Source organism: Acipenser ruthenus, chromosome 1 (assembly GCF_902713425.1).
Source record: "Acipenser ruthenus chromosome 1, fAciRut3.2 maternal haplotype, whole genome shotgun sequence".
In the NCBI taxonomy this organism is placed as follows: Eukaryota; Metazoa; Chordata; class Actinopteri; order Acipenseriformes; family Acipenseridae; genus Acipenser; species Acipenser ruthenus.
Window position 1 is genome coordinate 8,700,978 of NC_081189.1, and position 16,136 is coordinate 8,717,113.

Below are 16,136 nucleotides of genomic sequence, written 5' to 3' on the forward strand. Positions count from 1 at the left end.
CTCTCAGTTGACTCGGCTATCTCCACCCTTTTGTTGTCCCTCACCCCCACCTCGACTCCCTTTGCCCTCTCACCCCTATACTTGCCCACCGCTCCCAGCCCCAGCCCTGGCTCTCCTCCGTGCTCCGCTCGGCTCGTACCGAACTGCACACTGCTGCCTTGGATCTCTATCGCTCGCTCCTCGCTTCCTTCTCTTCTGCATTCACCTGTGCTAAACACTCCAACTTCCCCTCTATCATTCAGTCTTCCACTAACAATCCACTTACATCTAACTGTTTACTGTAATCTCTGTTTTTTTTAACTTAATTTTGATCTTTTGCTACTGATTTTATTGTACTTTACAACTGCTCTTATCTGTAATGTGATATTCTGAAATGTGATATTTTGTAATGTGATATTTTGTAACAATTGTAAGTCGCCCTGGATAAGGGTGTCTGCTAAGAAATAAAGAAATAAATAAATAAATAAATAAATAAATAAATAAATAAATAAATAATAATAATAATAATAATAATAATAATAATATGCTAGGTTTGTCTGGCGTCACATGCAGCAGTGTCAGCTGGGATGAATGAACACAATGGCCTATTGGTTTTAGACATGTTTTAAAACGTCATTTTTTTAATTTCGCTATTGTATGTCATAAATGAAATACCAAGACCGTTCTGGCTGTGAGGTAAGGTCAGAACCTGTGTTACAGTAGGGTGCCGCCACACACCCTGTTCCTACCCAGAACCAAATCATTCTGAGCTGTCACTGCAGAATAGTTTCATTAGTGTAAGTGTAGACTACACAGTATCTTTCAGATTTTATATTCATATTTATCCTATTTTTCTCGACTGTGGACAGGACCACAGGTCTTGAAAACAAAAAAAAATGCACAAAGTATTGGTTCAAGTAACCTAAAACTGAGGCGTGTTTCTCTGAAATGGGAATAGCAGAGAACGGGAAAACACAGCACAAAACAGTGGCAGGTAAAGTCATACGTACCTCGTAATACACAAATGTACTGGAACAATAAAACAAGTAAAAACACATATTAAACCTCCTAAAACAATGCATGTGTAAACTGGATAGATAAATAATGTGAACAAAGAATGCAAAAATGCTTACAAATCGTTCTAACCCTACCACCTATCTAGCACCCAATGAAAACGCGTCCTCAGCTTTTAGGTTCTTCTCTCAGGGCCGGGAGGAGATGTTTCACAGATTAAACCAACCAGGAGGACAGGCGGTCGTGGTCACGTGCGGGTGACGTATTTCAGGTGGCTGACTGAAGGAAGGTCTTCTGCTTTATGTTGTGGGTGCGGCTGCGCTTTACACACTTTGAAACGGACTCTGAGTAAGTTGGGATAAGAAGAAGGGGACACACCATTTCATTGAAACCAGGGTTACAGCTGTTTTATAGAAACGTCAAGACAAACATCGACAATGAGAGCTTTTGCTGAATTTGTATGCCTGGTGGCGTGCATATTTGCTGTGCCTGCGATGGCATCTGAAAAAGGTAAGAATAATTCAAACATGACCTGACGAATAGGTGCGCAGGCGTTCATGTTGGGTGATCTTCGGTTTCTTCTTTAAAAAAAAAAAAAAATTAAAAAATCCATACAGAAAGTTGTCATTAATGAGCTAACAAGTTTTTTCTGTGGGATAAATACATATGGAATCGAATATTGGGCATGATGTACGTCTGTGATTCAAATACATGGTTATGTTTTTTTTTTTTTTTTTTTTTTTTTTAAATACTCTTCGATGCACACTTAAACCGTTTTAGAAAAAAAAAAAAATACTCAGTATTTTACCACATTAAGTTCCTCGTATTTGAGTGGCTTTGTTTTTTAACTAAAATACATGCTTACACAGTTTGTGTGTTTTAAATATTAATGTTGTGTGTGCTGATGCGCCAGGGAGGCAAAATAAGATGATCCCTGGAGCCAGCATTACACTTCAGCCGTTAACACCAGAGAAGGATATCTACATCATCATATGGAAGGAAACGTAAATGGATGGAGACACATATGGATCACATTAGTTTACTGTAAAGCTACGTCTTAGTTGGTGCTTATCTTGACGAGAGCCGAGTTCAAATCAGCATGAAGTTTTAACATCTACTCTCGTGTAATGGAAATCAAATAGCGACACAACTTCAAGTTAACATTTGGAGCCACATTGTACTTAAGAAAGCATATTGCTGTCAGTTTATTGGAATATTTATATTTTATTGAGACATTCCTCATCGTTAGGAATACAAGTTCTTTCGTTTTTTATAGAATGATATTCAATGCGACACAAGATGTCGTCATTGGAGTTTCGATTACGCAATCCCCGAAGCATGGGTCAGATTGCAGTACAGGTATTTTGGGGAATGCACTGAACCCAAATGAAGGTACAAGTGACTCATGGCTGCTTTGAGTTTCAAGTGTGCTACGCAGGTTTTGCATACTTTTCGTACAAGAGGACATTTTCCGGTGCACCGTTAACAAAAGCAATTTCATAGGATCCTAGCCCTTAACTACTGCAAAGGTTCCGTGTTTGTTCTTTAACCGGTTGCGTCTTCAGTTAAAAGTTTAAAACTGTCTTAATGTCAAATGGCGCAATGACTGGAACATTTTAGGGTTTTGTCGCGTAATTGTATTTGTTTCACACGTGAGGGACGGTGTGAAACTTACTGTCCTTTTGGTGTTAGATTTATTTGGTAATTCTATTTTATTCTCTTATTGCTGTTCAACATACTTTGTTTTTTGTCTCTAATTGATATGTAACAAGAACAGTACAATTAGAAGTATTACAGTATTTTATATTGATCACACTCTACCTAAACTGTAACCCTTCTCGATCTAGTCCAGAACGGTAGATTGACCGAGTCCTGGGGCAGGTTGCATAAACATAGAAAAACGCTTATTCACTGCCAAACATACTTTAGATGTATAATGACTGCAGTATAGGTTAGTGACCTTAAGGTTAGGGTTTCGGTGTAGGGAGAGGATTATTAATTGTTTTATTAACAATAGTGTGGCGTGCACGGAAAGATAGCATACGCTCCTTGCAAAAGGAGCCGGCTCTTTTGTACCGCGGAATCGGCGATATGCTTAGTTCGATTGAGTGGAGTCTGTCTGAGCCAGCAGGAGACTCAAACTGACAGTGACAGTGTCGCAGTATCACCTGTGCCTGAGGCAAGCTGTGGTGATACTGAAACTTTCAGTGAAAGATAAACTCTGTAAATAGCGACGGTATGTTGACACGGTAACAACAAAAATGTTACATTACATCAAGCGATTTAATTAGTCATACTAATTTTACGGTGTACACTAAACTGTACACTTTTATTATGTTTTGCGAGTTTTAAGTATATAGGCCAAGCTGTATGCTAATTGAATACAGACAATGTAAATAAAGGACGGTAGGTATTATTATTATTAGATAAATATCGATAATACGTTAAAACATTCATTAATATTGTTAAATACATGATTGGGTGGCTATTTCGTTTAAATGTGTTATTGAGCTTTTTTAAAATTTAAAAGAAATTATATTAACACAACTATAACTAGCAAGGAAAAACGGAAACACTTATTGAAATAGCGCTTTAGTAAAGTAAGCTATTTTTTTTCACTCCACATATCTCAGTAGACTTAGAGCAAGAAAGCGAGGTCCCAATCTATCGAGCTGTACAGGAGCAACCTGAGTAGCACTGGGAGAGAGACGAGAAACATCACCATGGCTATGATAATGGAGAAACAATACCGCAATACCGATGGGCCGAATGGCCTCCTCTCCTTTGTAAACTTTTTTAGGTTCTTCTGTACTTTTGTTGGGAGCTAGGTTTTAAAACTAAAAACAAAGATCAGTATTTGCATAGAAAGTAACCCATCTGTTTCTGTGTTGCAGGGAGCAATAAAAGTGGCAGAGGATTCATTGGCAGACCAGACAAAGAAAACATAGGAAGCTATGAGGTGGATGACTTTGCCCAGTATACTCTTACCAGCAAGTTGACCACAGTCTTCTTCCCAATAGTCTACATTATCGTGTTTGTTATCAGCTTGCCCGCCAATGGGATGGCTCTTTGGGTCTTCCTCTTCAGGACCAAAAAGAGACACCCGGCTTCTATTTACATGGCAAACCTGGCCCTGGCAGATCTCTTGTTTGTCATTTGGATCCCTTTGAAGATCGCCTACCACATCAATGGGAACAACTGGATTTATGGAGAAGGTCTCTGCAAAGTGATGTTGAGCTTCTTCTATGGAAACATGTACTGTTCCATTCTGTTCATGACGTGCATCAGTGTCCAGAGGTACTGGGTCATTGTCAACCCAATGTCCCACCACAGAAAGAACACGCAGATTGCAGTGGGCGTCTGCATTGCCATCTGGATTCTCATTGCACTGAGCACCATTCCTCTGTACGTTTCAAACCAAACTCTCAATATTACATCCCCCAAAATAACCACCTGCCACGATGTCCTGCCCGAAGAGGACTTGGCGTACAACATGTTTGGTTATTTTGTTTCCATGGCTATTGGTGCTTTTCTCTTCCCAGCTGTGCTGACTGTAACGGCTTACGTTTTAATGATCAAGACCCTGACGGCATCAATAACTGACGAGAACATTGGCAAGAAGCGCAGGAAGGCGATCATGCTGATCATCACAGTTCTGGTCATGTATTTGGTGTGTTTCACCCCCAGCAACATCATGCTGGTTGTGCACTACTCTGTTCTCCGAGGGAGTGGTATCGATAAGGCCTATGCATTCTACGTCACTGCACTCTGTCTTGCTAGCTTGAACAGCTGCATTGACCCGTTTATCTATTACTTTGTTTCACAAGATTTCAGAGACCATGTGAAAAATACCTGTCTCTGCAGGAGCAACCGGACCGTGGAAAGGCTGCGAGTGTCCTTCAGCTCAATGAAATATTCCAAGAGGACCAATACTTACAATTCAAGTTCAAATGCAACTGGGACTTCTAACTGTTGAGAAGACAGATTTCTACTTGGGATTGTATGTGGGATTGTACATCATTTTAGAAAGAGCCAGATTCCTCACAGGATAACAGGATTATGAAACTGACTTTTGTTTAATAATGCTGTTTTATCTAGGTTAAAGTGCGATTATGCAATATTACAGTAAATGTGACCTTCTTAAACTGTGAATTGTTAATATGTTGACTTGTATATTAAGAGGTTATTAAACCTTTCATGCATGAAATCTTGAAATAGCGAGAAATGTAGTTTTGTTTGTTTTATGTGTGATGGGGGGGGGGGGGGGGGGGATCATTATGTGAGGTTGTCATGCATGTGTCTCCCTTATGTGCCCATATTAATTGTTTTTATTTATTTTAAATCCGTCCCCATTTTGAGGTTGCCAAATATGAAAGGGTTAAAGCATAAACCAAACTCAAATGTCCTGATATGCACTGGCCATGACCATTTCTATGCTTTTACCTTCTCTCATTTTTGTTATATTAGTAATTTTTAAAAATGTTTGTTTCATTAAGCATTTTGTGTACTTACTTTTTTTTTTTAGGCAGTGATACTGAGTTGTTTTTTTTTTAACTTTTTTTATATATATTAAACAGATTATACAACCTTTCATATATGCTTCTTTACTTTAAGAACTGGTTTGTTTATTTTTCAAACATGCTGAAACAAAAGCTAGGTATACACGCAAGCCTGGGGCTTTTGACAAAAGAAACGTGCACAGCGGGGAAAATGAAGGTGCTTTGTATAGCACACAATGTTTAGTTGCGGTTGTACTCTGCGTATACTTAAATAAAGTGCTACACCCACACCCTACCCCCCGTACACTTTTAGAAAGGCTCCGGCTCTGTTGATGTAAGCAGCTAGACCAAGGAAACGCGTTTTTCTGAAAGATTGCAGGCTCTCAAATTGCCCGTCATGAAAGCTCTGCAACCTGTATTTTGAAACAGGAGAGAAAGAGGGGATATCTGTAGATTTCAATGTATGATAACACTGAAACTTTTTACAGCAAGCAATTCTAAAGGTAAAAGGAATACTTTTAAAATATTTTCTAAAACTGAAAGGAAACCAGTGAAGTGTACATGAACGAGAAATGTTAAAACAAAGCATTTTTATTTAGTATTGTTACAGCAGCAGTGTTAACAAGATGGGACTTTACTGATGGGGTCAGTTCCTCATAGTTCTTTATATTTATAATGAGGTCATTATTTTAAATTCATTAAATTGATGTTGGGTACATCATTTACTGAGTATAGCCCAATGATTGGGTTTGCAACAACAGTGAACCTATCAAGCATTTATTCATTTCTAATTAGTGCTTTAATTTAAAATGTTTTAACAATTACAACATTCAAGTACAATATTAGTACGGAAACACAAACATTTGGGGATTTACAATTGTTTTTTTACAGTAACGGATTTGCTCTGGTGTGTAAATGATTTTGGTTAAAACTCTGTAATGGCTGTAATACTAATACTTCTATTTGAAGTTACGTTGAGTTAAGCTTGTGGTGAGTCACCTGATTAGACCAATCCCTAAGGCTAGCATTCAACAAATTCCCACTGTGCTTGCCTATTCTTGCAGAAAACAGCACACCATGGGACACGCTGCGCAGTCCTTTGAGCAACAAACCGCTTTAACTTGAGCTGTCGTCATGTTTTTGGGGGCAGCGTATTATTCCACACTTTGAACAATGCATATTCAGTTTCATCACCATTACTGAACTACCTGTTACATGGCTGGGATATCCCAGTTATCTCAGTGAATGTATTCTTTGTGTTCTTTAGAATACCTTTGTAGATCATTTTCTTTAAGTAACCCTGTGGCTGATGTAGAGCTCTCATACAGTACAGTGTGTACACCAGAGTGTAACCATTAACCTGTCCCCCCGCAACACTCTGCCTCCAGTGAATGGTGGAACTACTAAATCTGTTAATAAATGAAAACTTAGGTAAGCTGTGATGGGTGGAGAAAAACTGTTGCAATCAATATCTCCCGAACCCGTTTATAGTTCCGAGGGGGGGTGGGGTGGGGGGGCAGTGTTTACTCTGACAATTTTATGATTCCTTGTCAGCTGTGACATGCAGGGCACAATATACATGTTTGCAAAAGAGGTTCTTTGTATATGTGCAGAATGAAGACAGACTTTGTCAGGCAACCTGCAAGAACAATCATACAGCAGGGTTCCTTTTTTAATCACACGCCTCAGACAGAAGGCTCAGATTACAAAGGTGCACATGTACACTGTAGCACTGTGCCAATCTGGGTTACTTTCAGATAAGAAGAAGGGATTGGCTGCTTGTAATAGATTCACAGAGACGTTACCTTTACTGCTACGTAACCACAGCGTGGAAAGAATAGCTTCGAGTGGTAAAGGAACTTAATAGACCCAGTTTGACCCGTACACATTGTAAATGGCTATTTTAAGTTTGAAATACTGGTTGTTGTAATACAAAGCCCTATCTTAGAAAACACGATAGTATATTTTTGGTCACATAATGGCGAGTAAACAGAATCAAATCAATTTACAAAACGCTGGTGAAACATACAGTTCTGGAGTCATGTTTTATGATTGTACACGACCGCATAATGAATGATTGCTCAATTACCGTGTGTTGAAATGCACTTTAATACGTCACATTATACCAAGTGACATTATTGCAGTCAATCGGGATACATACATAGATAAGCTTTTATTACCCAATAAAAACAACGGCACGCCAAGCTAACGAATCACAGAGCAGCTTGTTGGTAAAAGTAAATAAAGATTTGATGAAAGTAAAAACTGCTGGTTACCTAGCAACGAGCTGCCACCAGCACTAATCCTGTGACACATTTTGCACAAGCAATTTCGTGTAAAATGGCAATCGCTCATGAATTGAAGGATTGATTTCATCACCTCTTCTCTGGCTCACAGAGTGATGTAGGGATGTAGCAAATAGCGGGGAGCGGCTACCTGGCTAACTATTAAAAGAATGAAATGTAAAACTCAACAGGATCGTGGGTCACTGCAGCTTCAAGGACATTGTTATGTTTCATTTGAAATATGCATTTCGTTTTCCTTAAGATGAGTTCCTTCATAAACAGCCTTCGTAACAAATAGTATGAAAATCTGAAACAACTACTGGAGCACAGCGATACAGAACGGTGGTGGCATTCACAGTATTCTCTGTTATCAGGGAACATCGGACTACCTGCCCTAAGGGAACACTAAGCAGTCCAAGACTAGTGCTAATCAGGGCTGGTGAAAACAGTCACATAAATTATATAATCGGGTTAATAGCAAGAAAGGTTCCTACAGATAATGTACAGACCAATTCAGCCAATCAGAGTGCAGGATTTCTGAATTCCATGTTAAGTACTAGGGTGCATCTACTTGTCATATTTTACAGAGGAGTTTATAGCGGAAATGCAACCCTTTTATCCTAATGCGATTGAGCCTATGCCATATAAATTGAGACGGTGTGTAACACCCATTAAAACCATAGGGGGGATCCAGGATTCAATGCAGGATTGTTTTATGTGCCCCGTTTTATCATTTCTAATTTTGTATTTTGACACTGTATTAGGCAATGCAAGGTTGCTTAGTGTTTCTTTTTTCTGACAGTGGAATATAGATAAAAGAGACGCATCAAAATGTTGTTGGTTACCCTTTTTTGACCCATTTTATAGTAACCAGCATCCGTTTTTAAAAGCTGTTAAAAGATGTTTTTATTTTTGCCCCATTCGGAAATAATGCTATGTGTTGTTTTTTTCTATAACTTTCTGGGCTGATATCCCAGGCTTAGGTATCAATGAGTAATCCATTGGTTTCATCTTGTGAAATAGCCAAGAGACTAAAAAAAAAGAGAAATCACGTTCTCTTGATTTCTGTAGTTGCTCTTTACTTTAAGAACTGGTTTGTTTCTTTTTTCAAAAGATGTATATACACACAAGCCTGGGGCTTTTGAGAAAAGAAACATGTGCACAGCGGGAAAATAAAGGTGCTTTGTATAGCACACAATGTTTAGTTGCGGTTGTACTCTGCGTATACTTTGCCTTTTGAGGTGTTTGTTCCAAATAAAGGGCTACACCCTCATCCTACCCCCCCTACACTTTTCGAAAGGCTCCGGCTCTGTTGATGTAAGCAGCTAGACCAAGGAAACGCATTTTTCTGAAAGATTGCAGACTTTCAGATTGCCTGTCATGAAAGCTTTGCAACCTGTATTTTGAAACCTGAGACAAAGAGGGGATATCTGTAGATTTCAATGCATGATACCAACACTGAAACTTGATACAGCAAGCAATTCTAAAGGTAAAAGGAATACTTCTAAAATATTTTCTAAAACTGAAAGGAAACCAGTGAAGTGTACATGAACGAGAAATGTTAAAACACAGCATCATGACTTTCGCTTCTGCCACATAGGTCTTTTTTAAGTGGTTCTCCGTTACCCTGCATTGACCAATTAGGGCATGCAGGGTCTTTAGGTAAACCCCCTACTGGAGGGACTCGCACCAAGGCCGCAATGATCGAGTCCCACTGGTGGAAATCCTGCCAAGCCAGCGCCCCTGCGCCTTCTAAGGACGCCAGTGGGGTTCCCCGTTTCAGTACACTCTGCGCCGAGGCCGGGTAGTTCCAAGTGGACCGTACTTTTTCCAAGAAGTCAGGGAACACTGTGAAGGGCTGGGGGCGGGGTATATGAGCCTGTATATCAGCGGTGACCAATACGTGGATCGCAAAAGATTTTCGGTGGATCTCGGGACAAATAAGAACAAGCACTAGCATAGAAGCATGCAACAGTTTTTGTTTCGGCCCATGGACAGAGCCTTCTGTGTCGTCCAGTAGCACAGATGAAAATATCTCAACAGTTTCTGCATATGAGACTAACAAAATGCTTGTGCGAACGTACATTTTAATTTAGGCGCACATATGCGACTAGACATTCGTAAAGGTTGACTATAAACAATAAACGTGATTTATTTTTTCAGCTGAAATGTATAAAACAAAAGAAAAAAAAACTTCACAGTCGGATCTAAACTCATAGCTCAATCGTAATGTACTCTGGGAATGTAGTTTATTGGTGTCCACTGTCACTGTTAGTCACACATTAAAAACTACAAATCCCATACCCCGCCTATTTCACTGATTTATCAGTGCGCATGGCTACGTTTCCAGACAGTTTGTCAAACCAAGATGAGGAAAATAACAAATTTATATATCTCGGCGTCTTTACAAGAAATGAGCGATGCAGGTGTGTCAGAAGATGAAAGCGAACAGCAAACAAACTTCGAGTTAGTTACAGCGTGTTCAGATTTGTAAAATACACGTTCAACCAACAGTGACTAAAATATTTCCCCTGGCTTAAGTTTGACAATGTTAAAAAAAAAAAATCCGTGTTTTGCACGTTTTATCAGGATGCAGGGGAACTGATGGCAGGCAAGACTGCATTTTTAACAGGGATCCGGCAGAAGTTAAAACATGAAAATATAATAAACACAGTGCTTCAACACGGCACGCAATGTACAGAGAGGCAGAACATCCCGCTACCATACGGCAAGCAGCACATTCTGAGGAACATGCAACAGGCAAGTGTTATGTAAGAAAGGAAGGAAAAAGAGATCTGTAGATATTCAACAATACGTTTGAGCAAAAATTGTATTATTATACAGTGCTTAAAAACGGCACGCAATGTGCAGAGAGGCAAACCATAGGACCGCTCCATAAGGGATCCAGCTTGGAAAAGGGGAAAGCTCAACTTCCGAGGTTGTCTTGGACCTGGGACCCGTCCCAAAGGTCAGCTGCTGCTGCTCGCTCACATTTTTTTTTTTTTTTTTTTTTTAACATTTTAGCTGTCACCGATTTACATGCTTGCTTCTGTCTCATTCGCTGACCTACATAGCTACACATAAGTGCGTGCATCCACAACCAGACAATGTACAGATACTCCCAGATTTGTATTTTCAGTGCATGGCGTACTGCATTTTTAAAGGAAACAAAGAAAGTGCCTAATCAAAATAGTTTTTACATCCATTTCTAAGATTTCACTGACTTTTTTTCAAGTTCACATTTTTCACGATTTCTGTGACCTCCGTGACAAAATCGTAGCCGTAGGATCAATAACTCTGCCATCCACTTATGTCTTTTGTTATTTGGCTGGCGATATTAAATAAATAAATAAAAATGTTTAGAGATTAATGATTAATTAACTTTGGCACCAAGTTATTTTGTACTTGGAAATATTTCAACCGCCACAGTGTTTCAGAATTAATAACAATCCATGTGATTATGAAAATTTTTTTTTAATAAATTAAAAAAATTGGACAGCCATCAAAAACTGTACAGCGATTGAAATCGGGCTGACAAAAGCTTCCTGCGTTTTTTGGAACACGATGTGCATCATTTTGGTTGCTATTAGTAAGTTGAGCAGCAAACATAAGCTCAATCAACTAATACTAAAACAGTAGTTAATGGCAAATTTTAAACACGTCAATTTATATGCCCACTGCAAGCATGGTAGTACGGAGAAGTAATGTAAAGTAAAGCATGTTAAATACAACACCGTGTTAAATACAAAACCATGTTTAGAAATTACATAATCATTAGCAAATTTAAAATCTAAAGGGCGAATGGGATTCATTCTCACTTTTTTGATTTAGCAGTAAAAGCATCTGAACTGGTCCCACCAAGCCAGTCCCAGTGTGAAAAGAAAGGTGCAAAGTTAGTGGTGGGCTTCTGATGGTGCAAATCGTGTTTGAGAGCGCCTCCCCACAGGCCGAATGGGACGAGGTTATGCAGGGACCAAGGGAAGTCATAGCCACAGTGATCTTCCGTGGAGATCCAGATACTTAACATCATAAACACCCATGCAGTCAGGCAATGACAGTGAAGGAGGATCGGATTGGCCGTGACCCAGAAGCCCACGGAGATCAGCTCCCAGGCAGATTGGTACTGCGTGGTAAGGCTAAAGGGCTCACTGAACTCATGGTGGATGGCATGGAAGTTGCTGTAGAGCCACTTTATTTTGTGGTGCAGAATATGCCACAGGTAGTACTGGAAATCAAACAAGATGGTGCACGCCAGGATGCCAAACATAAATTGTGACAGGCTCGGTGCTTCTTTAGGCAGAGGTGTTGGTGGCCTCCAGTACCACTGACACACTGAGGCAGGGAAGATGAAGACCAGGTGGTTGTAGGTGGTGAGGCCCAGGGTTCTCCAGATCTTCTTCCAGGTTACTGGCTTCTCTGGGTGGATCCTGTACTTGTTAATGCAATGCCACTTCTGAGCTAAGAAATCCAGAACTGTATAGAGAGCCACCAGGATGAAGTAGGTGGACACAGAGATGATGACAGGGAAGAGAGGAGATCTCAAGGTGTCCTGGTAATTGGTGTGCAGGTAGTCCCAAAACGGCTGCAGTAAAGGCTCTTCCAGAGTGCAGAGAGTGATGTTGGCCATCTGAATGAGCTGATGGTAACATGCCAAAGCACTGCTTGATGCCATCCTTTGTAGAGCGTTTGTTTCAAACACTGCTTAATTAATTTATATCCCAGACAAGTTGCAAGTAGTCTAACTGGCAAACTGAAGCTGGTTAAACAGTGTGATTTTTAAAGACCCATTTAGGCACCACCTCCTCTATGTCAGAATGACTGCCTAGTTTGATTTATTGTTTTCTTTTCTGGAACAAAACCATTTGCACTGTCACTGATTCTTCATAACAGGGTTTGCACTCTTCCCAGAGAGAACCTCCGTATATTTGAATTTGGGTACTTCATTCCAAACGTACATACCTAAGAAAATAGTAAGCAGAGTCTGAATGATGCTTAAAAACTCCAGTTTCTGTGAAGGACACAAGTTATGGGATTAAGTACCAAATAACATTTTCTTTGAAAAGTATGTAATTTGATACATTGCATTTAGACTTTTGAGGTTAACAACATTAAAGTTATCATAGCAATATAGTTAAATAAAAATTAAAATGACAGGTAGATGCCAGTTGAAAATGCTCCAAAAAACGTAGCCTGTTCTCAAACGAGGACAATGGCACTTATTGGGTTTATTGGCTAAAGATACTATTTGAGTGCATTTTATGATATAAATATTAGAGCTGAGCATTTTGCTAAAAGTTTTTCGAGCTGGCATTGCAAACTCAATCACAACTCATCAATAAAAAGTAGATTATCTACATAAAAGCCATGAAATACAATCACAACCAGAAAATCAAACAGAAACTAACATGCCATTACTGGACTCATCAGAAACTAACATGCCATTACTGGATTCATCAGAAACTAACATGCCATTACTGGATTCATCAGAAACTAACATGCCATTACTGGATTCATCAGAAACTAACATGCCATTACTGGATTCATCAAAAACTAACATGCCATTACTGGATTCTTTGGTACGATGCTTTCCTTTTTTCAGAGAGACAGAAATCTGCAGTTTCTCCCCACACAAGCCTGAAGTAGATTAGAAGAATGACCTGTACCAATAACAGTGGATTTGCAGCTGCCCCTGTTCTCATTGATTCACAGTAGTAATAGACTATTCTTCTCATACTGCTGCTGTACTCATCTCCCTCCTGCTTCAATCTCATTGTGGGCTTTTTGTTTGGGAAGGCGACACATTTTGTTGTCCATTGTTTAAATGTTCTATTTTTTTGTTTTCACTGATTCTGCATATTTTTGTATGCATTTGGTGTGGTGGTTAAGAGCGTACTCCTCCTACCAAATTAAACAACCTGTGTGATAAGGAACGTCTTCTGTGTAACAATTCACTGTTTTATACAAGGGTGGCGTATGCCGACTATACCCGCTAACCTAGTGGTGGTCTTTTTATACTGCCTGGCTAAGGAGGTGGTAACACATAATCCTGAATCCAGTAGCATGCTATTCATGCAGTAAGGGCTGCTACACAGTTTTTTGTAAAGCCGATTCCTGTTCTTTTCTTCCAGTCCAAATAGGTGCTACTTTTAACATGGGTAGACAAAATAGCCATCATTTCATTAGACCAATTATTATTTCTGTATCAGAGAGACTAATGCATGCCTTTGTTTCATCTAGAATTGATTATTGTAATGCACTTTTTTCTGGTGTCCCAAAACGTGTGCAGCTTGTTCAGAATACCACCGCTAGAATTGTCTGAGGTTGTTTTTTTTCAATAGTTACTTTGCAATATAGGTAGTGTCAAGAATTATCGCAACATACTCTTTTTATTTACAAATATGGTTATCATATATTTAGGCTATAAAATGTAAAAAGCCGAAAACGCCCACCGCTAAATTCTAGAACATTCAATGTGTATCACTTCTCTTAAGACTAAAACATAATTTCTATACCTTATAGCAATGCATCAATATAAAAGAGATATTAAATTCAAATATATGCTTACCCTCCAGTATATGGAAGTGTAGTGTAGGATATATTGAAAAATAAGAACTGTCTTCAAAAGGCAGAGACTTGTGAATACCACCAAACAGCAATCAGAGCATGGATCACATCAGCTTATGGTTAGGAAATTGAGTGATACTTGACTGGGGTTTTACCTTGGTTTTTATAGGATTTTCCCTCCATTGAATACATCAGGTCCCAAGTAAATCTAATCATCACTCGGCCTTGACATTTCTTATATTTAAGTTAATGATACATTCTAGAAGGATCTGTTCAACTTCTTTTTCAAAACTGATTGGATATAACTTCTTGCCAAAAAACATTGAAACATGATTTCATCGCTCTCTTTTTCCAACTCCTCCTTTATCTGAAAAGTCAGGTGGACCAAAGTTCACAGAATCCTTGCTATAATATAATACAAGTATATGTGTATATATGAGAGATGTTTTTAATATGTAAAACCAGCTCTATTTGATTATATTTAGCTAAAATTATATTATTATTTAGTCAAAAATTATATGTCCCTCTTAGCCGCATATTCCATTACCTTTTCAGTGTGTTGTCAATGGGTCAGTTTAACTTCATATACAAATGTGTGTTAACAAAGTATTTGACAAAGACTGCCTCTGAATAAGCATACCGTGGTCAGTTCAATTAGTTTCATTTAAAGGCCTTCCATGCAAAAGGATCTAAAGACTTTTCGCACATAATGTGCTTGAACCGTCTGTGACAGTATACACAGTGTTTGTTTTATTTCTGCACTGATGAATCACTTCACTATCAGGTGAACTGTTACAGATGTATCACAGACTTGCTTTGCTTGTAGTCCATTGAAGGTTTTAATGATACGTTCTAGAAATGAAGAGCTCCCTGACGTCCTCAGTAAAAATCAAATGGATACAAATCAGTGAGTACTGTGAACCCCCATACATGCACTTAAAAGCAATTCATCTACAGTAACACAGTGAGCCTGGTTTAAATTGATATGCGTAGTGTCACCTTGTGGAAATGAGGGCACTATGCAGCTAGTGTCTTCCATTACCACAAGGGGGCACTAGAACATTTGAAATCAGTAGTTTTGAAAGATATGTGCTGGAGCTGGTTAAGCGGCTCAAGATAGTTCTATTTTATGTGTATCTTATGTATACATTACATCAGTAAGTGTTGTAGAGAAACTATTGCGAAATTCAGTTGCTAACCACTATCAACTTAACACTATAAGTCTTTTACCACAAGCCAACTACAGACATAGACTGTAACCTGTGGGTCTCATAAGCAGCCAGTGGTGTCCTGTGGTGAACAGGTAACCAAGACCCGGAGCACAGTAATGGACACTGAGGCTGCGTGTGAGCATTTAATCTGTTATGTGAGGTGAACAGCTTTGTCTCTGAAGGTGTGGCTCCAGCTGCTCAAGTGCCAATACTAGCTGGATCTCCGCTGTCAGAACAGTTTGCACCCAGGTGCTGCGCTTTACAACAACCCAATCATTTTAAGTGATTTAACAGACAACCCTGCATGCGCTGACTCAAATGAAATGAGGCCAATCGATCCATCGATGCTCCTCCGGTTCCTAGATTTCTGATTGATCTCAAAACTCATGATTGATCTCAACCATCCCAGTAATTTAGCATCGTAGGAGATGACATTCTGCATAAAGTATTAATTATGTACTTGATTCTAAGTTTTTTTACTTCTATGTTAAAGTTTTATTTTCATATTTTGATACAGCTTAAAGCACGTGTAACTAGCTAAGCAAGACATTTGCAGTCTCTCGTATCTTGGCATCTGGCCAAAG

At 39.1% G+C, this 16,136-nt stretch overlaps 2 protein-coding genes across 2 annotated transcripts; one reads left to right on the top strand and one right to left on the bottom strand.

Moving 5' to 3' along the window:
- The first annotated feature begins 1,195 nt into the window (after nt 1-1,195).
- LOC117403826 (proteinase-activated receptor 2-like) lies at nt 1,196-5,584 on the top strand. The gene is made up of 2 exons (XM_058993463.1): nt 1,196-1,503; nt 3,888-5,584. The coding sequence occupies exons 1-2, from the start codon at nt 1,431-1,433 to the stop codon at nt 4,967-4,969; spliced, it is 1,155 nt and encodes a 384-aa protein (XP_058849446.1). The 5' UTR covers nt 1,196-1,430; the 3' UTR covers nt 4,970-5,584.
- A 5,870-nt stretch (nt 5,585-11,454) lies between these two features.
- LOC131698875 (cholesterol 25-hydroxylase-like protein 2) lies at nt 11,455-12,444 on the bottom strand. Its single transcript, XM_058993536.1, has one exon. It carries the CDS (start codon nt 12,402-12,404, stop codon nt 11,592-11,594), a length of 813 nt encoding a protein of 270 aa, XP_058849519.1. The 5' UTR covers nt 12,405-12,444; the 3' UTR covers nt 11,455-11,591.
- Between the last annotated feature and the right edge of the window lie 3,692 nt (nt 12,445-16,136).